Consider the following 24,228-nt stretch of genomic DNA (forward strand, 5'->3'; position numbering starts at 1 on the left):
TAATTTTGGCAAAATGTGTCATATTTCAAATTCACAGTGGCAGTTGAATACCACATTATGTAAAAACTGCACAGTTTCTATATACATACCCAGTTTGTCTTTCACAGGATCTTTTGATGAAATCCTTGACAAATGTGAGTAGGAAGAGGATATACCAGTTAAGCTATTCGGCCGGTTCAGTTGACTTGACGTATAAATTGAACTACTGGAAGAGGACAGGGAAATCGTTGATGGAGTGGTACTTGTAGCTAATGAAGGCCTATATCGTTGTGTAGTCTGTTCAAGAAGAATAACATAAAATTAGATTATGTGGTTCACAATTAATACTGGAAAAACAATCCTCAGTCATGTCATTATTCTACAGATTACATGACTGTTGAGTAGCATTGGTTAATCACGAAATGTCCTTATTAAACATTTAATACATTTACCTACATTTTAATAAACTTACAAAATAGTCTGTTTAGAACTGAACATGGTTAATGTTTTTCATTGTGAACCACTAGTAAAGAGTTTGATAATATGTAAATAATGTTACATGTAAACAACGTAATTCTTGTTACCATGACACAAACATGAAAACACCAAACACACTAAACTATAGCATAACTGGTAATTGCCCAGTTACCTCTTCTGAACTACGCAGATATCTTTGCCTGAAGTCATCCATTCTTGTTTCAGATTCTTTTTTGTCTTCTTGTTTTTCTTTATCCTGTTTCTCTTTCTCTTCATTCTCTTGCTCCCTAGTCTGAGTTGGGCGATTTCTGCCAATTGTTTTTTCTGCCTCTTGTAGGTCAGTTAATGTAACACCCTATTGAAAAAAAAGCAATAACATAAATCACCTTGTCTGAAAGACAGGTTTTCCTAAGTTCATTTTAAAAGCATAACTTAACAAGATTCCAAACTCCTTAGTTGATCATGGCAATATTCTGGGAACAACCAATCCATTTTTAGTCAGGAAATGTTTAGTTTCAGCATTAGTTATGACATAAGTCCTGCTGGTCAACTGCAGGACTAATTATGGCAGCTTTCATTTTTGTCATTGAAAGAAAACAGATTGCAGAGGCTCCCAACAGTTTGGTCAGCAATCACCAAAATGGCTCACAGGCCAAAACCCTTCAGGGATCCAAATATATGTCCATTAACATTCATGGAATTAACCTTTGTTCCTTTCTATTACCTGTCATGGAAATCGCCTGCACCCTGCCAATGCTACCAACAAAAATGAGAAGTAAGCTTTTTATGAGCCACCATATATACATTTTGCAAAATAGGGAGTTTGGGAAGTTCTAAACAAAGTTTGATTGTCAGACAAATCTAATTTATAATCCAGGTAAATATTTTATCTACCTACACACATCATTTAAACACAAAACGCTTACATATGTTTTTGCAGTTTGAGATGGGCGTGTCAGAGAAGAAGCATAATAATCATAATTAGTGACAGGATCACACTGGATGTATACATAATGCCAAGGTGCTGCCTGCTCAGGTTAGTAGTAAGGTGGCAGATAAAATCAAACAGCCTCAAATTGGGGGGGGGGGGGGGGGGGGGGTTGATTTGATGACCAAAATAATAAAAAAAAAAAAAAAGGATTTCAAAACTGTATTTGTAAACTCTAATGGCACACCTACCTGTGTTGATCTTCTTGACTGCCTGGCTTGCCTTGACCTAGCCTTTCTTTGGGATTCAGATTCCTCATCACGAACTGGAGTGAGATATGACCTAGGATCAGAAAAAAATACCTGAATTAAAAAGTATATTTTCTACTTTCTTGGAGATAGTTCTTAACTATTTAAATGATTTTACTATGGTAACAAATGCTGTTTTTTATATACTGGACTTACATTATCAGCCAAGAGGTTTAACAATAGTATGGAAGGTATTATACAGACACACAAAAGTTATCAAAAAAGTTCAGAACATGCTTATTTTGTATCACTTTCTTTTTGTGGTACAGGTGTGGGGTTTGTTGGAAACCCATTATCCAAAAGGCTCCGAGTTATGTGTGTTATATGTGTCACTGTGCTAGTTTTGGGAAGCTAAATTTAGGGATCATTGGAAATCATGAAAACAGCAGTAGAAATATCGGATCTGTGTGCACTGGTTTCCATGACGTTAGGGCTCATTTACCATTGTTTCAGTCAGGGGCAAGAGCACTGAGGGGCACCTTGGGCCGATGCATAGCTAGAATAATGGTTTTAGTCTGTGTTCTGCACTTTGCGTGGATCAAAAATCCAGATCAAGGGACAAGGCAGCCCTGTACTTAACACACAGGCGAAAATGAAATAACTGGTCTGTAGCATTGTGTACCCTCTGGCACCCTCTATGTTGTGTGCTAAAATGAGACACATGCTAGAGGTCATCAAAATACAGCCAGGTCCCACCCTTAGCACACCCCTCAAGAATGCAGCACTGTAAAGCGTCACTGTTTTTTGCATATTTCCCTAAATTGCATAAATAAGACCTGTCATGTGAATACTTAGGGGTTGATTCACTAAAGGTCGATAAAGTGAGTGTTATTTATAGCATTATCACTTCTTATATTTTTAGAATGAACGATTGATTCACTAAAAGTTTACTTGTCTAACTTAAGAAGTGATATTTTTACGCTGATTTTAGCTGAATTGTGTGCGGTATTTTATAGCATGCGATATTTTAGGGCATTTGATATAGTCACACGTTATTAGTGCAATCTATAGCACCCAAGACATTCGGGACACCACTGTAGTAGAAGTCTCTTTTACAGTATTCTAGTCATTCCTTTCCCTGGGAAACTTAATATAATTAGCAGGTCAGAGCATGTGATTTAAATAGACCAAAAAAAAAAAAAAGAAGATGGGTAGCTACTGGGGCATGTTCAAAGTAACACATTTCCACTGCTAAATGTATGGTACAAGAGCTGAAATAGATATTGCCTAACTCTTTATCAAACATTAGTAGTCCTTTTGGCACCTAGTCAGTTAAGTGATAATATGAACTTGGCTGGTCGTTATAAGCTTCTGATATGAAGTTAAATATGATTAAATGATACTGGTTAACCAGGGAGCATAATTGCAAAAAAAAAAAAATTAAATATCTCTACCCAATGCACAGTACACAGAGAACATAATATTTATGTAATGTAAGAAATACATTATTTTGTAATAAAATGGCAATTTATTAAAAAAATCAACATACCTGCGTCTTTCTCTGACTTCTGCTGAGGATGGGACAGTACCAGTAGAAGTTGTGGAAGTAGAAGTGGTATTTAGAATGGTTGGTGCAACAGGATTAGTGACTGCAGTAGAGACAGTGTCCTTATCCTTTTCAGAACTATCATCTGCCCAAAAACGATTTGAGGTACTAAAACATTATAAGAAGTACAGAAAAAGGTAAGAAATCAAACATTTTTTCCAAAATCACAATAATCCTTCTCCTGTAAAATATTCAACAACATAGCAGTTTACTGTAAAAACAAAAATTAACAGCACCACAGGCAGTTTTAAATATGTTCACTTTTAAATTCATCCCTATTCTGTCCCTACTGCCAAAACCAATTTGGGCTGCACTCAGGCAGAAGTCAAGGTAACCATCATCTATTATGCAAGCCACATCTCCTCCTTATTCATTAGCTTTGAATTAATTGTATTGGAAAAGCTATGGTATGCAAATCAATAATGAAGGGACAGGGCATTTGCAAACAGCATGCGCAAAAAGCACTATCATCCAAAGGACTGTACACCCTCCTGGGGATAAATAGGACTATAATCCACCATCCTTACAGTCATCATATATATTTCAAGTGTTCACCTAACTATTAAGGGTGGGGGGGGGGAGGTTTTATATTCAGGGCACTGTCGGATGTCAGTATAATTATTAGCTCACACACCACAGTAATACTGATTTCAGCCCTACTGCAAACAGACTTTGGTGGATATCTGCTCAAATTGCGAAGACTATTGGTTCTTCACCAAAGCCTGCTGAGTCTGTTGGCATCAAGCTGATTCAATACAGAAGAGGAGGCTACTGCCTGCTGTGGGGCTGAAATCATCCAGCAGATTTCAGTTAGCTGATTTTGGCCCCCGTGTGTCCCTAGCCGGAGTGTCAAGAATCCAAATTATTTTGTAGTATGTTATTAGTGCTGGCCAGCTGTCATCTGTTAGTAGTAGTAGTAGTAACACTACAATATTGGGATTGTCTGTGGGAGAGGAAAGGTTCTGATAATGAAGTCCTGTTTAGGCTCACTATTGTGCATCCATATGGTCTACTTACAGGGAAGGAGCATATTTAATGCATATCAGTTCTCAAACAACAAACACAATTTGGGCTTTGGATACTGGAGCGCAGAATTTTTTGTGAACCTGCTCATATAGGCTCACTGGGGCTGCTGTTTCCACACCTCAATGACTGTTCATTGCGCAAAAGCACAATTCACCTTGCTTGCATCAGTAAACTGAAAGTACCAAATTAATGTGTGCAAGCTATTTATTCACTACAAATTTAAGAACTTAAAGATGGAAGCAAAAACTGAATACAGTTTTATGGAAATGGTAGATTATTTACCTAATAGGTAAGCCTGAAGAAGACCCCACTGTAGATCTGCCACTATTAATAGTGCTAGAATAACTTCGGGCAAGCCCACTAGAGGTAACAGTTGCTGTAGACTCTGGAGGTATACTTGAAACAAGATCATCTTGCCGTCGACCAAATGAGGAACTGAGAAAACACACAATTAAAACTTTAGAATGAAAGACAGTGTAAACACAATGGAGCAAACTCACTGCCTCTTTTATAAGGCATGCAAAATCCATATCAATTTCATATCCACTACACACTTGCTTAAATTTCACAAAATGCTGCTTAATTTTTTTATATATAACATTTATTATGTATCTGCTGTAAATGTTGGTTGAGGTGATGGGATGCTCTTACCTTTGTAAAACTAACAACTTTTATAAACTATGGGAACACAAAAAACCCAAGCTTGCATTTTAATTTATTTTTACAATATGAGATTTTAACTTTTCTGTTTTAACCTCCTGGCTTAGAATGTACTTACAGTTTTAACCTGTATTTGTGGTGGCTGACTGGAAACTAAAAGCAATATATAGTTAAGATAACCTGCTATGTGCCAGGAGCCTCAAGTTGGTCATGAAAATGAAATGATTTGTTTTAGCTAAATCCCAAAAAGTGCAAAAATCTGCAAAAGTGCTGGGATTTGTCCAAATACCAAATCCTGTATACAGGGCTTCATTTGTGGTACAAATAATACATTTTAATGAAACATTCTACAATAATATTCTATGTAATACAGTATTGAACAATATGTAACATATTTAATGTATCAAACTCAAATGGAAGAAATGTGAAAACAAATGCTTGTTTGTACCTTCTCTGATAACTTGTATTTAGAAGTTCATTAACAGAAGTATTTTTCTTAAAATCCTCGTCCCATTTTCTTCTTGTATAAGAGCTGCTGCCACGTAAAAAACCTAAAGATGATTCTCTAGAAGAAACAAAATAGAAACCACTTTAAAATAATGCAGTCCACAGAGAATAGTACACAATACATTCTTTTTAATTTAAACACAGTTTGGCACCAGTATAGTAATCCAAGGACATGAAATTACTTCTGTTTTTAATTATTTCAGCTAATGAAAACTGACTGCTATGTATTACTGAATGGTTCTACAGGGTATCTATGTTAACAAATGAAGATCAGTTTAATTAAAATACTGTAGAAGAGTGGTTCCGTTAAAGAAGTCGTTTTTTCTATCAATATAGTATTTAAAATATAAGACAGCCACGCAGTACACATTTGGAGATGGTGAAAAAATATTTTGGACGAAGGTACATTACTAGTATTGTTGCTCTATAAATGCTGTTGAACATTTGAATAAACCTTCCAGTTCTCCCTACTTAAGTGGGATGGTACAAACTCTGAATGGTCAGGCTTACCAGTAAGTGGGTGAGGTTGGATATAGGGAATGGCCAGGTCAGAATAGGAAGCAAACAAATAGTTTTGCAATAGAGAATATTGCAAGGAATGTTTACAAAACTAGACATGCCACTCCAAAATTTCCCTCTAATGTTACTGCACTGAAACAAGTTTTGCCATTCTGCAAAAATTCTGTGAAAACTAAAGTTTAAACTAAAGTTTAATGAAACAGAAACACTTTTTTTCCAATTACTTTCTGTTTTCTATTTGTCACCATTTTTCTAACATTGAAGTTAACATTTCAATATTCACCTCCTTTTGTCTTTTAAAAGCAGCTGGGGGGGGGAATTAGCCATTTCTGTAACCTGTTCTAAATTGATACATTAGTAATAGTTGATACAGTTCTTATCATTGGAATCCCTGAGTTTCATTGAAGGCAATAGTTGCTAATATTCCACAGATTCTACTGAGAAATGTTATGTCAGTAGCAAATTCAGAATCTGCACCTGGATCACTGAGCTGCCAGACAAACGCCAGAGAGGAATATTAAACTTTAAACTATAAGAGAGAGTCTATTACTGGAGAACAATCTGAAACAACTGAACGAAAAAGCGTTTTTTTGTTGCATATAGAATAGAATGTATAGCACAGAGGTAAGCCTGTGCACTAAATTAATATCTTTTTAAAACTTTCCTTGTTCTTTCAGCAAATATATACATTTCTCTATTTATATTACATAAGAGCCATGAATACCCTGTAATGTATTTGAAACATGGCTCACTGAATCAGTGTTGGCCCTCATGCTGCTAAACATTTGACCTATTTCATGGCCATTTCCTATTTCTATGAGAACATAGAGGCTAAATAGACATAATAATAGATTATAGTATGTAAAGAAAGAAGACCAGGAAAATAGAGGTTGAGTGAGAAGAAAAATAATACTGTAGTACTGAGAATGAGCCCCTGGTCTAAGGTTTTGTGGTGGGCCCCTGGTGTCCCAGTCCGATACTGCACTGAATGAATTCAACCCCTGTTTTAAGATAACAGTGGTCATCTCTGAGTTCCATAAGCTCTTCACCCTCAGACATGCCTTTATATGGTCACGGAAGACCATGGTGACTGCAAGTATTGTTATATTTTACAAGGGTACATTATTCCCTCAAAGTGTAGTTCTTATGCAGAAGAGCTACAACAATGCCATACTGTGTGACAGTAGCCTTTATCTGTAGAAGCACTAACAGGGTTTAACTTTTGAAAGCATAACCAAGGAACGTTTACTGAAAGATGTTTTAAAAAAATATATTCAAAAATATATTATAAAAGTACCCAGAAAGCTATAAAGGAGGATGCACAGGCAGTAAATTTATAGTAACATAATAAGCCTGTAGTGAAAACAAAAATGTATATTTCAGCCATTCCACGACACTACTATTTAATACGATGTACAGGTTTGTAGTATGGCAAATGGTCTCCTTTGGCATATATACCGCTTTTCTAGGCTACTGGTATTTCATAAAACCAAAATACTATTGACACATTAATATACTCGTATTTCAGGAACAGAACATTTGATCATTTTAGGGTATGCTACCATTACTGCTAATCATGCACAGCACACCATGTGGACGTTGATATAGGCTCTAGTTTGCATTTGTATGGTTTAGCCAAAGACAGCGAAAACAAGTTCTGAGTGTCTTTGGGGGGTTGTTTTTGTGGCTGCATCTCTTGCCTTATCCAGCTATATCATCTGCTACTGTCTTAGTTTCAATTTCTATTGTTTTTAGACCACATACCCGAATCTGGATGGCCTCCCACAGAGCACTCCAATATAGTATTAATAAATACAAAGTTCTTTATTATAACATTATCTAAAACATACACCCCCCCCCCACAGTCAATGGTCTATTGTATTTTATAATATATTGAAGTGCAGGAATACATTTTTATATTTGCATTGTGAACCCTATGGATAGCAGGGATTACCAGCATTTTTGTGCATTTCAAAAAATAGGAAAAAATATCCCAATGCAATTTATTGTCTTTTTTGTGGGTATTATCTGGCCTTCCATAGTTCCCCTATATTGTCATAAACTCCTTACAAATATATCAAATCAAAGAAACTGACATAGGATATAATCTTACATACTTAAAGGTTTGGCCAGCTAGACATCAGCTAATACTGTAGTTTGCCATGGAAACTTCATTAGGTCTGTGAAAAGTCAGTGTTTAAGCCATTATAAGAAAACAGTGTCTCCATAGGCATTCACCTGGATATTGTAAAATATTGTATGGCAGTTACTTTTATAGGACCCTTATACCCGTAGTTAGTAAATAGCAAACCTAAAATCTGTTTTGCTGGGGAAAAAGATCTATAACTCAGAATGTTTGGGGCCTCTGGTTTTCCTGTATTAGGATTTTTACGACTACCAAAAAAAGAACCTTGTACGGGTATGGGGCCTGTTATCCAGAATCCTCGGGACCTGGAGTTTTCCAGATAACGAATATTTCCGTATTTAGATCTTCATACCTTAAATCTATTAGAAATCATATCATCATTAAATAAACCCAATAGGTTGGTTTTGCCTCCAATAAGGATTAATTATATCTTAGTATGGACCAATTACATGGTACTGTTTTATTATTACAGAGAAAAAGGAAATCATTTTTTAAAATTTGGATTATTTGGTTATAATGGAGTCTATGGGAGCCAGCCATTCCGTCATTTGGAGCTTTCTGCACAACGGGTTTCTGGATAACAGATCCCATACCTGTATAAACCTAGTAAGATCACTTTGCTGCTAATGTGGATACATGCAGCTTATTTACCATCCAAAACTGAAAATGGATTCTATGGCAGATTGCCTTCTTGTAATTTGAAGGGGATGTCGGGGTTTACAATTCAGTGATGCCCATACGTCTACCAAATGTCCTGGTTTAGGTAGAAAGGCTAAATACTTACATGATTTTGAAATTTTCCACTATCGTTTCAGCTTTTCAACTTAACCCCAATGATATAAATAAAATTTTATACCAAAACAAAAAAAAGTGTTGGCTTGGGCACAGTTACCTATTTTCTTTTTCTTCAATATCCGATGTACTTGCAAGACGTCTTGGAAAGGTTGGAGCAACATATGCGAGTCTGGCTCCTCTACCATCTTTTTCCTGCATACAAGAAAAAAGCAGATATACCATGCTGAGAAAATTTTCCATATTTCCTTGACAGTCAAAAAAAAAAAAAAAAAAACTTCCAGTGCATGGCCAGCTTTAAAAGTCAACTATAGCCTAAAAATAGAGGTGCAGCTAGAAATACTAGGGCCATTTATAAACAGCGGGCACATTTGCTCCTGGACTGTAACCCATGGCAACAAATTAGATAATTGATTTCAATGCTCAACCTGCAGCTGACTGAGAAAAGCTAATCACTTATTGGTTGTTATGAGTAACTGCCCAAGTGCAAATTGGTTTTATAAATGAGCCCCACTGCTACATCTGGTATAGTGCCCTCTTACGTTTATGAAGAAATTACATTTCCTGGCACCCATGTTTTCGGGCCATGTTTATATATTTGCTAAAATGTTTAGGAAATAAGCACTTAGAAAGAATTGTGGGCTACCTAAAGTATTTCTATCTTATTCTGTTGAATAATGCTCCAACTGGCGGCTAGTTGGAGGCATCCTCAAGACACTTGCTAAGAAAATGCAACAAATCAGGAAGGCAAGGGCAAGTCTATAATATATAAACCAGAGAAATATTAAAGACCAGAATTCAGCACCTGCCTTGTTTTGTAGATGGGCTTATGATGTCTTACAGTTGTAATTGCTACCGAACAGGGAATGTTCATTTTCAACAAAGTTTGAAGGCATCAGCAGCAATTTCCTTATAATTAAAACTGCCTAGGTGTGATTGCACGCGTTGTATAACTACAGACATATCTCAAATACATGCAATAATTTTTTTTACCTTTTCCAAGGTATCAGATGAATTTTTCTTCAGTGACTGATTCAACTGTGCTTCTCAGATTTAATGTAAAAATGCTCCTGGTCTCACACATTAAACCATCAAAAACATAGCCTGACACTGCAAAATTTACACTCTCCCATATGGTCATTACCTTTTCTTTGTTGTCTATAGTTGAGGAAAGCCTTGGGCTTGAGGCTGAGCGCATAACACCAGTGAAATCTCTCTCTTTTTGTGCTTCTTTTGAAGCTGTAATTTCGGATAATGCACCATAGCTTCCAGTCTTACGAAGCCCTAGTCTCCAGGAGGCCGGAGATTCGTCTTTTCTCTCTTCTTCTTTTGGAGAAATTTTGTTTGGTGGAGTTGGAAACTGCAAGCAAGCAAATAAAAAAAACTTTTGTAATATTCATATGGAAGAGTTAGATATGTGTTTGATCACACATATCCATAACTGAAGAGAATCAGATGGTATAATACATCTCAATTAGCTTAGCACCCTTTAAAGGGTGGTTCACGTTTAAGTAAAATTTTAGTATGATACAGAATGGCAATTCTAAGCAACTTTTCAGTTGGTCTGAATTATTTCGTTTTTATAGTTTTGAATTATTTGTCTTTTTCTTCTGACTCTTTCCAGCTTTCAAATGGGGGTCACTGACCCCATTTAAAAGACAAATGTTCTGTAAGGCTACACAGTTATTGCTACTTTTCCAATACTCCTCTTTCTAGCCAGGCTCTCTCCTATTCATATTCTGGTCTCTTATTAAAATCAATACATCGTTGCTAGGGTAATTTGGACCTTAACAACCAGATTGCTGAAATTGCACACTGGAGAGCTGCTGAATCAAAAAGCTTAATAACTCAAAACCCACAAATAATAAAAAATGAAAACCAACTGCAAATTATCTCAGACCATCACTCTCTACATCATACTAAAAGTTAACTCAAAGGTGAACAACCCCTTTAAGTAGTAATAATATAATTTACAACACATGCTCCAAGAGTAAATCTTCATGGGGGTTATCCTAAAATTGTAGAAATCAGCACTCCGAACAATGGTTAATATTATAAAAATAAGCAAAACCCTTTATAATTAGAGTCAATGTTAGAAAAACTCCCCAAAACATGAAATCGGCACCATCGGAATATAATTTTTAAGAATAAAAACATGCACTGTGAATTAAAATTCTGCAATCTGAAATCTCAGTTAAGTGTGCACACCATTTTCTCACCAGAGACTGGTCACCTTTACTTGGCACAAGTACAATGCCAGTTTTGCGCAAGCCCTGTCTCCATGATGTAGGATGCATGGTTTCAACCACTGGCATAAAAGGTGTAATGAATTCATACTGAGCCCAAGCAGAGTAAGACAGAATAAAACAAAGAAATGAGAAAAAACTCACACGTTCAACAAATTCCAACAGTTAAAACATGCTGCCCCCAACGAATGCAACAAGGCATGTAACCATATATAACCTACATCTAAAAACAGAAGGTTATATGCTCAGCTACTATTAATATTTCTAAGCATTTTACAGCCTATCAAAACCATGCTTGAACAATGCCTGCACATTAAGGGGTGAACATTATAAACGTTTGTAATTTTTTTTCCTATCTCTAACTATTTAGTCGCAGGTTCTTTTAACAGTTGGAACATCTTTCTTTGCTATTAGCTTTAAGAGATTTTTGGAGTTTTTTTTTTCTACATACACTAAAATTCGAATGAAAATTACTATTTTGATGATTTTGTATTCTAATCAGTTCTGCATTTTTGTTTGTGCTTTTTATAAATCTTTTAAAAAATAAATACACATTTATGTTATTTTAAAATGTGAGTTTAGTTGAGGTTGAAAAGCCTCAAACTATACAAATTAAAATTTTGATAAATAGGCTTCCACAATCACATGTGTTTTAGCTGATGGAAAAAAGCAGGATTCTGCCCCTTCCATCCCACTAGGATGTGAACTGACGGAATCTGCTCGTCATTGTACGCAAAACTGATTACATTACATACACGTTTATCATTTTGTTACAGTTGTGTGCTAACGGCAGGAATGCAAACAAGAAAACAGTCTACAAGATCAACTTTCACCCAACCTGGCATGCACTTGAAATATACTAAAATTCAATCAATGGCAATAAATAAATAACAATTCTTAATAATTGTATATTTGATAGCAGTGTCTTATTTTCAGAAAGAAAAATAAAACAAAAAAAAAATGTGCAGGTAGGTATGGAATTTTTTTAAAAAAAAGTTTACATGCGACTGGGTAAAGGGTAAGTCAATTAAACACACAAAACAAGAAAAAGTTCAGCATTAGAAACAATATTAAACTGTGCCAAGATAAACTTGATTATATCAAAAACAATGCAGAATAATTGATTATATCTACAAAGTTTCTTATTTCAGTATGATGAAGATTGTATTTAATTTTCATTTTCGTGATAGTTCGCCTTGAAGTGGTGGAATGCATTTACCATCTAATATTTCTATTAGACAAATACAAAGATTTCGGCTACTGCCACGGTTGGAAGTTTCTCAGCCTGTGTATAAGCATAGGCCTAGAAACAACCATCTGCTCCTACCTGCTGCATGTGTTGGCCTGGGTGCAAACAAACGGAGCATATTTTCGCACAGAAACGGGTGAACATGCATTTTGGCTACGATAATGATATTTCTGCTTTGTGTGCAGACACGCTGATGCCCTCAGATAGGAGCAGGCCTAGAATTGTCCAGCCCTGTGTGACCGTAGCTTTAGGAGTAAAATAGGAGCTGCCATGTTAAAGGCAATTATAGAGACCCTGTGCAAATCTTTTAAAAACAATTTCTAAAATGAATCTAGTTTTAAATGCATCAACACAAATATTTTAATTACCTTTTTCGCTGGTGATGTAGGTGTGACTTGCCCAGAATGCACTGTAGACGACATTGCAGTAACACTGGCCTGTTGTATACTATTACTGTTCAAGTTGTTCACAGGTGGCAAAGATTTTGTTTTGTCTAAAGATTTAAACATGAGGTTAAGTTTGGAGACTTAAAAGAAACATCAAAAATAAATTTGCCTTAATGAATGTAAAAAATATTCCACAGCATGTGCAATGGGTGTATATATTATACATACAAGAAAATATACAAAAACAAATAACCAATACAAGAGATAAAGAGTGTCCTGTAGATAAAGATACAAGAGAAAGAGTGTACAGGTATGTGACCTGTTATCCAGAATGCTCGGGACCTGGGGCTTTCCGGATAATGGATCTTTCCGTAATTTGGGTCTGCATACCTCAAATCTACTAGAAAATCATTTAAACATTAAATAAACTCAATAGGCTGGTTTTGCTTCCAACAAGGATTAATTATATCTTAGTTGGGATCAAGTACAAGTGACTGTTTTATTATTACAGAGAAAAAGGAAATCATTTTTAAAAAATTTGGAGTATTTGATTAAAATGGAGTCTATGGGAGACAGTCTTTCTGTGATTTGTAGCATTCTGGATAACGGGTTTCCAGGTAAACGGATCCTATACCTGTATGCCTAGATTTTAAAGTTTTTGCAGTGATTCTTGATTCTGTGCCGAAAAACACAGCACAGAAGCAAGTAGTCTTTCAGACAAGGATATATAACCACATTGCTGCCAGAAAAGTCTTATTTAGTTGCATAACAGATAAAAACTCTACTTCTGCCTGGTGTCCAATAAGCCTTTAAATACATAAATACAAAATGCAAATCTCTAAATGGAATTTTAAACAAGGGGGGGATTATGTCACATTTTCTCTTTAAGTTGAATATTAGGAGATATCTGCTTATTTGAATATTTAATGCCTCATGGTATGGAGTTCATGACAGTACTTGGGGGTAAGAAAGGTAATGTAAAAGCATCTGGCAAATACTTTTATGGCAAAATTACAAAAAACATGCGAAGACAATATTATGATAGATGTAAAAACGGTTTAATTTCTGGTGTCAGTATCTCTGTAAGTGTAGTCATCTGCCTCAGAGGGCAAACCTTACCTGTTTCTGCCTCAGACTCCGAGTCTTCCTCCTCCTCTTCCTCACTAGAACAGCTCGATTCATCCTTTTTGCCTTCATCTTCCTCGTCAGCCTTCTCTTGTTCATGAGAATCAATAGTTGACACAGTCTTCTCTTGCTCAATAATTAAGGTTTCTTTACTAAATAGGGAAAAACAAGAAATGCTTAATATTTATAACAAAAATACTAGTAAAGTAATATGTGAACGTCCTAAAAAGATAAGCACCCAATGCAAGGCTGTCTGAATGTTGTATCAATCCCACTAACCAACTACTTGTTTCTGAGGGGTAGTTCAACTTTAGATAAATTTTTGAGTATGTTATAGAATGGCCAGTTCTAAGCAACTTTTCAATTAGTTTTGATTACTTATTAATTTTTTGTTATAGTTTTTTAATTAATTGCCTTTTTCTTCTGACTCTTTCCAGCTTTGAAATGGGGGTGGTCACTGATCCCATAAAAAAACTTAACTGGTGATTATTGCCTTCTAGGAAATAAACACAAGGGACTGTAAAATCATTTCTGGTATTTGATTGTTAAGGTTCGCTGATGTTTGAATCTGATGAATCGGTAGGTCATTCTCTAGATCACTAATGAAGGCAAAAACAAAAGAAACAATGCATTTGTTCTGTAAAATTACTTCATATTTTTTAGCCAATATAATGCATCAATAGTAATGGCAGGATGCAGAGACTATTTTTCTTTAGCGGAAGACGGGGCAAAAAGTCTCTTTTGATAGTAAAGGTTGCTGACCCCTGAGCTAGAGAATAATGCATTTTAACTTTTTCTGATAAAATAAAACCATAAAATAGTACACACTTTGAAAAGGGTTAAGTTAATTTAAAAATTTTAATTTAGGTCAGGAATCTGTTACCCGGAAGCCGGAAAAGATTGGAACTTTGTGTTATTTTTTTTAGCCTTAAGGCATAATGAAAGACATGTTAGAAATTCCAAAGGTACGGTCTTGCTATTACAGAGAAAAAGAATATTGTTGAAGAATGGTTTGTTTAAATAGGACATGCAGGGAATGGCAATCCAAATTTCACAGCTTTCTGGATAATGTGTTTCCGGATAGCAGATCTCCTACATGCAAGAATCTTGTGAAGAATCATAACACCTACTTTTTTAGCGTTTTCAAGGACTGATTATTTTCTGTAGTTGAAGATTCAATTAATGGTGACTTTTCCTGTTTTTCACTAAGCAGCTGGAAATAAAGATTATAAATGCTGAAACAGACTGACAAAATTATAAATATTTTCAAAATTGTAAAACATTAAAATACTGTAAACACTATATAAGCAGAATTGCTAAAAAAAACCTATATGCAACTAAATTTCAGTAGATACAAAATAAATGACTCCAAAAACACCATAAAAATCATCCTCTGTAAAGCAGACTGCAGTGAAACTGTGATGGGGAGCAGTGTGAATGCACCAACAGTACATGGATTTTTATTCAGGAAAAGGTATCAACTTCACTATTCTTAAAGAAAAGGCTTTTTTTTTAGCATCTAAGCAGTTTCATAGAACTTTAAAAGTCAAATGAAGTTTTTTTTTTAACCTGTAACAATTTTATTAAGACAGTAGCAATTTCTTTTGAGATTTTCCTTGTCCTTCAAAAAATGACTAGTAAAACACATTCTATACATATATAACTAACCAGATTTTGCTTCTTTTGGAGCTCTTCCAAATAGCCTAAGATATCTTCATCTGCAACATCCAATGCCGTTTGACCCTACAAGACAAACAAAACAATCAACCAACAGTAAATGTTGTTAATCTAAAACAATTTTTAGACCAGAGCTTGTCATACAGTAGCAGCATAATTAGCCCTTCAATCCTTCAGTTTACAAAACAAGGCTCTCATGTTTGATGTTAGCTATTCCTAGAGCCATTATGAAGACAAAAGGATGAATCAGCTGATGCACATTTATGTACAATATTCCACCGGGCAGGTCACAATTGTGGGGGAATGTTCAAAAAGCTATTTAAATGGTCCATACAATAAAACGTCTATTTAAGACAAACACAGAATAATCAGTTAGCATGGGCCTCTCCCATAAAGATCAATGGTGCATTAAAAAGAAATATTCTTGTGGCCAGATAGTGATCGGGATTTACAGGTGTGAAGCTATGAAATGAAAATAGTCACCAAGACTGTCCTCCCGAACATGCAAATATGTGTTTGCTTGAAAAGTTATAATATAGTTCATACAAAAAAGTTACTAGTAGATACAGAAGAAACAGGTTGTGAAGAACAACAATTAAAGCTGGCCATAGACGCAAAGATCTGATCATAAGAATCGAGGATTCGAACAATTTTCGGACTGTGTGTGGAGAGTCCAGACATTTTTCGTCCGGCGGAGATCGGTCATTGTTGGTCGATCGGACAAGTTAAAAGATTTCTGTCGGCTGCCGATAATATCTCTGCATGTATTGCGGATCGTACGATTTTCAGAGGGAGACTGTCACTAGTTTTGGTCGGACATAACTTTCGTATGATTGTTGTCAGAGGCAGAACATCGGCTGATCTGTTCTTTTGTACTTTGAGCCACTTGGTCTATACTGCTGACTGTGTGCTGAAGGTGTTGGCAATAGACACATACTGGCACATAGTGATGCGCCGCTCTCGCATACTTCTTTACTTTACTGTACTGGCACGTCACTACTTCTATTGCACCTTCAGCGCTAAATTATACGAGAGCAGCACATCACTCTGTGTCAGTACGGGTCTATTGCTAACACCTTCAGCACACAGGCAGCAGTATAGACAAAGTGGCAGATCATTTCACTAATGTGCCCAAATATTACCACTACGGCTACGCGATTTCTTGTTTAAATGAGTTGAATGGTGTTAATGGTTCAAAGAATGTCAGGCTAAATGGTCTGCCCCCACACATTTTCACCTCACCAAATCTGGCCCTCGTTGCAAAAAGTTTGGACACCCCTGACGTAGAGTGATATTCTGAGACAATTTGCACTTGGTTTTAATTTGTTATTATTATGTGGTTTTTGAGATATTTAGCTTTTTATTCAGCAGCTCTCCAGTTTGCAGTTTCAGCAAACTGGTTGCTAGGGTCCAAATTACCCTAGCAACCATGCAGTGATTTGAATAAGAGACTAATATAAATAGGAGAGGACCTGAATAGAAAGAGGAGTAATAAAAAGAACCAATAACAAAAAATGCTTTACAGAGCATTTGTTTTCAGATGGGGTCAGTCAACCCTCATTTGAAAGCTGGAAAGAGTCAGAAGAAAAAGACAAAATTAAAAAAACAATGAAGACCAATTGAAAAGTTGCTTAGTCTGTAACACATTAAAAATTAAGTTAAAGGTGAACCACCCCTTTAAATAAAAAAAATTCTCAAATTACTACCACTCCAGTCTTGGGAAAAACACTGTCATTTATCATCAGGCAAGAACACGACTGCATGACAGCAAACACTTGTTCTATATGAACAAAAAAGGCACACCTATATGCATCGCCTAGCAAGAGTTGAAAGCAAATCAAACTGCTTTCGAGAATAAATACATATACAAATAACATTAAAAATCACAATAAATGTTTAATTGTTGTAAAACAGAAGAAATGTATTTCTAAGCAACATTCCATTGTGCAAAGTTTGGGGTGGAGATTACCCGTAAACATATTTTACGAGTCTCCACATTTTATTGATCTGGAAATCTCTAGATAAACATTTTTTTATGACACTGCTTTGAACTGGAACACAGGTTAAAAAAGTGGTTGAGGTATGAGATAAACTAATAAATTGTATTACGTGTCAGGAAACCGCACCGATCACTTTAATAAAACTAAGCACTACTATAATTAAGATGCAAATATATGTCCAGATTTGGTGAAACAAATTCACAGATTGCAATTATACTGCCAGACTATCTAGGCATGACTGCAGGTTGGGGGGGGCTATTTTGACAGACAATACTGGTATATTGCATATGATCCGACACCTTTGTTAAAGGAACAGTAACATCAAACAATGAAAGGGTTTTAAAGTAATACAAATATATTGCAGTGTTGACCTGCACTGGTAAAACTGCTGTGTTTGCTTTAGAAACACTACTATTGTTTACATAAATAAGCTGCTCTTTAGCAAAGGGGGCAGCCATTCAAAGGAGAAAAGGTTAAGGTTACACAGCAGATAAGCTTTGTAAGACACTATGGTATTATGTGCTATCCACTTTTTAACCTGTGCAATACATACACAACAGTTTGTTTATAGTAGTGTTTCTGAAGCAAACAGATCAGTTTTACCAGTGCAGGGCAACAGTACATGATTTTTAAAACACTTTAATTGTTTGGTGTTACTGTTCCTTTAATTACATCTGGAGATGCAACATTGTCAAGTGCTGCCGCTTAAACCAGTTCTGATAGTTTGGGTGCTCATCAGTAGGAAGGTGGTCATACGCAGACAGACAATGTGATCATGGCCATGTGTAAAGCCTTATCCATCTATTTAAATTTTGAGCTGATTGGTACAGTCATCTTTGCCAAGTGTTATTATCTCAAGTGCCCAGAAGAAGATGCAGCACATTATGTTGAAAGGTATAATAAAGCATGCAACAAGCAACAATGAAAAGGCAATGTCGTTAAAAGCAACCTACCACTTTGTTGACAGCCTCAATGTTGCAAAAATTTTCTACAAGGAATTTACAAGCTTCTTCTTTACCCCAGTGAGCTGCTGCGTGTAGCGGAGTCCAGCCATCAAAATCTTTTACATTAACATCATAACCTGCTTGAATTAAAAGTCTGCAAAAAGAGAAATGTATTAATGTGGACATAATATGAATTACATTGCATATCCTAAACTATTTTTTTGGTAAAGATCACTTAATACACAGAATTAAAAAATGTAAATTCGACAATAATCAAGGCTGGCTGGCCTCAAAAAGCTCTGCTGTCAAGAATCTATGCACTTCTCTCAACGTTGCCACCTCTGGATTTCGTAAAACATAATTATATGACTCTCTGGGAACAAGAACTTAATGTCATTGTGCCATTAGAGGACTGGGAGGCTATTTGGCTTAATGCTAAGAAGGGAGTCACTTGTGTTAGACAGAAGGAGAATGTATATAAAGTGCTGATGCAATGGTACATGACGCCATCGCGGCTTAATAGGATCTTTCCACAGATCCCGAATCAATGTTGGAGGGGTTGCCAAGACCCAGGTAACTTGTATCACCTGTTCTGGTCCTGCCCAGTTATTTCTGCTTATTGGTCCGACATCCATAGTATAATTTCGAAGGTTACCTGCACAGATGTGGTGAAAGACCCTATCACCTTCCTATTAGGCAAACCTATTGAGGAGATTTCTAGTTCATCGCAGGTTCTGGTTAACCATATATTAACAGTGGCTCGTATTACGTTAGCGGCTAAATGGAAATCGGTTGAATCCCCATCTGTTCAGGAGGTTCATAGAAGACTTATTTCGAATATGGCTTTTGAAAACATGATTGCTTATACTCAGAACAGGACACATAAGTTTCTAGCTATTTGGGCTCCTTACGAGATGTTAGTGAAACCACAAAATCCTTAACTATTTTTGCGCTCTCCTGGGTGGCAAATGTTGAGCTGTAAGTTGTATAGATTCCTGATTTTTCGTTAACTCACGATGTTCGCTTCAGACGTGGACTTTGCTTTGGTATCTGAGTTACTAAGCAATGTGCAGTCCAATTTTTTATTAATTGCTATGGAGAATATTTCTTGTAAGGTAGAACTTTATTTTTTCTTTTTCTTTTTTCTTTTTCTTTTGTTTTCTGTTTTCTATGTTACTGTTTTAGCATGTATGAGAATGTCCAGAACGATCTTAGCTTGTAATACAGACTTGCGGCAATGTTTAATGCTCATGTGCTATTTGGCACCCACTTTTGTAATGTGTACATGCGATATTGCAAGCTTGGACTGCTTTATTTCTCTTTTCTGGATAATTTTATTCTTAATAAAAATTTTAAATTACAAAAAAAAAAAAATGTAAATTCTGCACTGCAGAAATTAATTTCACCTCTAGCCAATGACTACAGAGCCTTGCACACTTCTTCATAGGTCTGTTAAAGGGGATAGCCTATTGTTTTAATTGAGAAATCTATGGTTTTTGCTATTCCTTGTTCTTAACAAGGAATAGCACTTAACATACTTGTACTTAACATAATATGGGAAATACAACGAGCACACGATTGATATCACCCACTCAAGGCAATCAGCTTTTTTCAGCCAGCTGCAAGTAGAACAATGAAAACAAAGATCTGATTGGTTGCTCTGGGTTACTGCCCAGGTGCAACTTTGCTCAGTGTTTATAAATTACCCCCTTTATCCTTCCCTTGCTTGGGCGAGATTCCCATTAGCTACAGATTTCCGAACATTACATTTGAACTTCAATGTATTCTGCAAAAAACAGGAGTTATACAGCTGCTTTAATCAGCAGTCTTTTACTGAATTGTTTCTATACGGATAAACAGCAAGAGACAGATAGGGCAAATACATGTAATTACAAATAATTTTAAAATGAGTAGAACCCCCATTTTACGTTTTTCAGGGGACCCGAAAAAAATGGTGTAAAATCCAGGAAAATGTAAAATCAGGGAAATGTATTATGCATAATATGTAAGTGGGACAACAAAACAAAAATGTAAAATGAGGGAAAACTTAAAATCAGGGGGATGTAAAATGGGGGTTCTACAGTAATTTGTAATTCAATTGAAAAGTTGCTGAGAATTATATATTTTTTTGTTTTTAGGCTTATGACCCCTTTAACAACTGACAGAGCATTAAGTTATGGAATTCAATGACAACCTATGGAATGTAGTCATCTTGCCTTTTTAAAACTCACTTGAAGTATAAAGTATTCTTGTAATGCATTGCTCAAACATATGCTAAAAGAAATATCTGAAGAATGTTCATATAGGTACAGGCAAACTCCCCTCATGAATCATTTCACTTTTAGCAGTCTATATTCTGCATTATTTGTGGGGCTCTAGCATTTAAAGTGACAGCTTATCTTTCATCCCAGAAGAAAAGGAACAGGGTTGATACAAAGAAACAGGGTTGATACAAAGATACAAACAGACAGAGGCATGAAAGTTTATCGTGCCTACAATCCATAGAAAATTGGCAATAAGAAAAACAAAAGGTTAATCTGTACTTGCAGTATTTGTTTAATAGCATACAGGTCTGAATTCTGCTCAAACTATGAAATACTTACTTTAAAACTTCTGTATAACCTTTAGCAGCAGCTACATGAAGAGCTGTACCTCCAGATTTTGAATGCCTGACATCATTAATTTGCCCACTATTTAGCCACTGTCTTGCATCTCGCAGCATAATCCTTTCCTCTTCCTTCCTAGCTGCCTCAACATCGATACCTGTGTGACAAGTGCAAAATACACAACACTGAAAAGGGCAAATGGAACAACAATAAAAACCATTTAAAAACAATAGTAAAGTTATGTAGTGTGAATGAAAAATAATGTGCTCTGTCAAAAGCAGTTCTTTGAATATGTATTACTGGGCTCGATATATGAATTGTCTTCCAAAATCAATTATTACAAGACGTGTGTGTCAACATTTTGGCATTGCTAATTAACCATGTAAGGCTTCTGGCAACAAGCAAGCTATTATGAATTGTTATGTAACTTTTAACTTGATGGTGCTAAGGGATTCAACAGAAACACTAGCAATAGAAACTACAAATGAATGCTAACATACAATTAATACACAAAATTCTGAATAAACAAGAAAAAATCATTTTAATAGGATAAGCACTTCGATAATTACCTTGACGATTAACTTCATTTTGAAGAAGTTCCTCCATGGCTTCTTCCTCTGCAATATCCAGAGGAGTATCACCTTCACTATTTACTACTCCTACGTCGGCTCCTTTACTAATTAAATACCTTAAACAAATAAAAAATATTTTAGTTTCCAGCAAAACTATTAAAAAAATATTTTTCTCTCTAAATCATGTACATTTAATTTAAATCCGAATTCATAGATTCTAACGGTAAGCTTCAATTACATTTCTGCAAGTTCTAATATTATTTATTTTCATCAGCCATCACTCATGAAAAGGAGGACTGGGGCATGTTCCAGGATATAAAGCAAAGGATACTTATGAACAGACTGATTGCAACTTGCAAAATGTACAATTTTTTTTCTCCAACTATCACAATGCTAAGAATGCACTACTGTTGAGAGTCAGATGTGCAATTGTGACAGCATGTTCAGCTTTAAATGAACTTTTAGTTACCTTAAAAAAAAAATTAACTTCTAGTAGGATATAGAGAGTGATATTCTGAGACAAACTGCAATTGGTTTTCATTTTTTATTACTTGGCGAGCAGCTGAACAAAGAGTTAAACAACTCCAAAACCAGTTTGGACCACAGCAACCAAATTGCTGAAGCTTAAAATTACCCTCGGAACCATGCGTGCAAGAGTCTGGAATATGAATAGAAAGAGGAGTAATAAAAAGTAGCAATAACAATAAGGGGCACATTTACGAAGGGTCGAATATCGAGGGTTAATTAACCCTCGATATTCGACCCTCGAAGTAAAATCCTTCGACTTTGAATATCGAAGCCGAATGATTTACCTCAAATACTTCGATCGAAGGAAAAATCGTTCGATCAAATGAATGAATGATTTGAAGGATTTTAATCCATCGATCGAAGGATTTTCCTTCGATCAGAAAAAGCTTAGCAAACTTGTGGGGAAGGTCCCCATAGGCTAACATTGTAGCTCGGTAGGTTAAAAGTGGCGAAGTAGGTAGTCAGTTTTTTTTTTTTTTTTTTTTTTTGAAGAGACAGTACTTCAACTATCGAATGGTCGAATAGTCGAACGATTTTTACTTAGAATCGTTCGAATAGAAGTCGAAGTAGCCTATTCTATGGTCGAAGTACCCAAAAAAAATACTTCGAAATTCAACGTTTTTTTTACTTTGAATCCTTCAATCGAGCTTAGTAAATGTGCCCCCAAATGTGTAGCCTTTGTTTTTTTAGATAGGGTCAGTGACCCCCATTTGAAAGCTGGAAAGTCCGAAGAAGGCAAATAATTCAAAATCTATAAAAAAGAAAAAATGAAAGACAGTTGAAAAGTTGCTTAGAATTAGCCACTCTATAACAGACTAACTTAAAGGGGTTGTTCACCTTCAAACACTTTTTGCAGTTCAATTAGTTTCAAAATAAAAAATGGAAAGTAATTGTATAAAGTCTTTATTGTTGGTAAACTATCTGAAACCAATTGAACTGGAAAACAGGATTTTTTGAAACTCACAGGGGCTCATTTATAAACACTGGGCAAATTTGCACCTGGGCAGTAACCCATGGTAACCAATGAAATTATTGCATTCAATGCTCAGTCTGCAGCTGGCTGATAAAAGCTAATCACAGGTTGGTTGCTATGGGTTACTGCCCAGGTGCAAATTTGCCCAGTGTTTATAAATGAGCCCCATTGTTAAATCTGTTTCTCTGTAGTTGATAGGGGGACACACGGACCTTAGGGGTTAAGCTCCATCCTCCAGCAGGCAGGACACTTATTATTCAAAAAGGGGCGTGTCTGGAGTCCAGCTTAACCCCACACGCCTTGCTTATTCTAATAAGTTTGTGCCAAAGATATTGCTATAATAATAATAACCAAGAAATAATGGCAGAACATATAACAGAAATCATATTCCCACCTAGACCAACGTGGTCAACAATTCTCATGAGGGCGGGAAGCCCTGTATCCCTCTATCGACTACAGAGAAACATATTTAACGGTAAGTATCAGAAAATCCTGTTTTCTCTGTCGTCCCTGGTGGACACAGGGACTTTAGGGGACTTAACAAAACAGCCCCAGAACAACGAGTGGGAATTAGAGTTGTATTGACACTTTACTGTACTACGAATGTAGTACCTTGCTGCCAAACGCTGACTCGGCAGAAGAGCAGGTGTCAAGTTTGTAGAATTTTGTGAACGTGTGGATGGAGGACCAGGTAGCCGCTTTGCAGATCTGCTCTGCTTAGGCAGAGTTGCGCCACGCCCAGGAGGCTCCTACTGCTCTTGTTGAGTGAGCCCGCACATTTGCTGGTGGAGTCTTCAATTTGGACAGGTATGCCTGTCGTATGGTTTCTCTAATCCATCTTGCAATGGTTGTTTTGGAAGCTGCCTGACCCTTTTTGGGGCCCGTTGGTATCAGGAACAGAGATTTGGAATGTCGGAAGTGTTTGGATCTCTCTATATACCAGTGAAGTGCTCTAACTACATCCAGCTTGTGTAGTCTACGCTCTGTATCGTTCTTGGGATCAGGACACAGTGTTGGAACTACAGTTTCTTGAT

The 24,228-nt window shown here is 36.1% G+C and overlaps 1 protein-coding gene across 4 annotated transcripts in view; it reads right to left on the bottom strand.

The window, feature by feature from the left end:
- ppp1r12a.L (protein phosphatase 1 regulatory subunit 12A L homeolog) overlaps nucleotides 1–24,228 on the bottom strand; it is a 69,472-nt gene that overhangs the window by 16,270 nt on the left and 28,974 nt on the right. For 3 of the 4 annotated variants that reach the window (XM_041586375.1, XM_041586374.1, XM_041586376.1), the window contains exons 3-18: nucleotides 21,691–21,809; nucleotides 21,119–21,278; nucleotides 18,525–18,669; nucleotides 15,563–15,637; nucleotides 15,025–15,107; nucleotides 13,889–14,046; nucleotides 12,752–12,876; nucleotides 11,108–11,224; nucleotides 10,033–10,248; nucleotides 8,989–9,083; nucleotides 5,373–5,489; nucleotides 4,547–4,699; nucleotides 3,182–3,346; nucleotides 1,636–1,726; nucleotides 629–811; nucleotides 90–276 (exon numbers count right to left, since the gene is read on the bottom strand). In XM_041586375.1, the coding sequence (XP_041442309.1) occupies nucleotides 90–276; nucleotides 629–811; nucleotides 1,636–1,726; nucleotides 3,182–3,346; nucleotides 4,547–4,699; nucleotides 5,373–5,489; nucleotides 8,989–9,083; nucleotides 10,033–10,248; nucleotides 11,108–11,224; nucleotides 12,752–12,876; nucleotides 13,889–14,046; nucleotides 15,025–15,107; nucleotides 15,563–15,637; nucleotides 18,525–18,669; nucleotides 21,119–21,278; nucleotides 21,691–21,809 (2,189 nt within the window). The remainder of the gene's footprint in view (nucleotides 1–89; nucleotides 277–628; nucleotides 812–1,635; nucleotides 1,727–3,181; nucleotides 3,347–4,546; nucleotides 4,700–5,372; nucleotides 5,490–8,988; nucleotides 9,084–10,032; nucleotides 10,249–11,107; nucleotides 11,225–12,751; nucleotides 12,877–13,888; nucleotides 14,047–15,024; nucleotides 15,108–15,562; nucleotides 15,638–18,524; nucleotides 18,670–21,118; nucleotides 21,279–21,690; nucleotides 21,810–24,228) is intronic. The other variant, XM_018252497.2, reaches the window with a different exon arrangement.

The sequence above is a fragment of the Xenopus laevis genome, chromosome 3L, assembly GCF_017654675.1.
Source record: "Xenopus laevis strain J_2021 chromosome 3L, Xenopus_laevis_v10.1, whole genome shotgun sequence".
NCBI lineage: Eukaryota > Metazoa > Chordata > Amphibia > Anura > Pipidae > Xenopus > Xenopus laevis.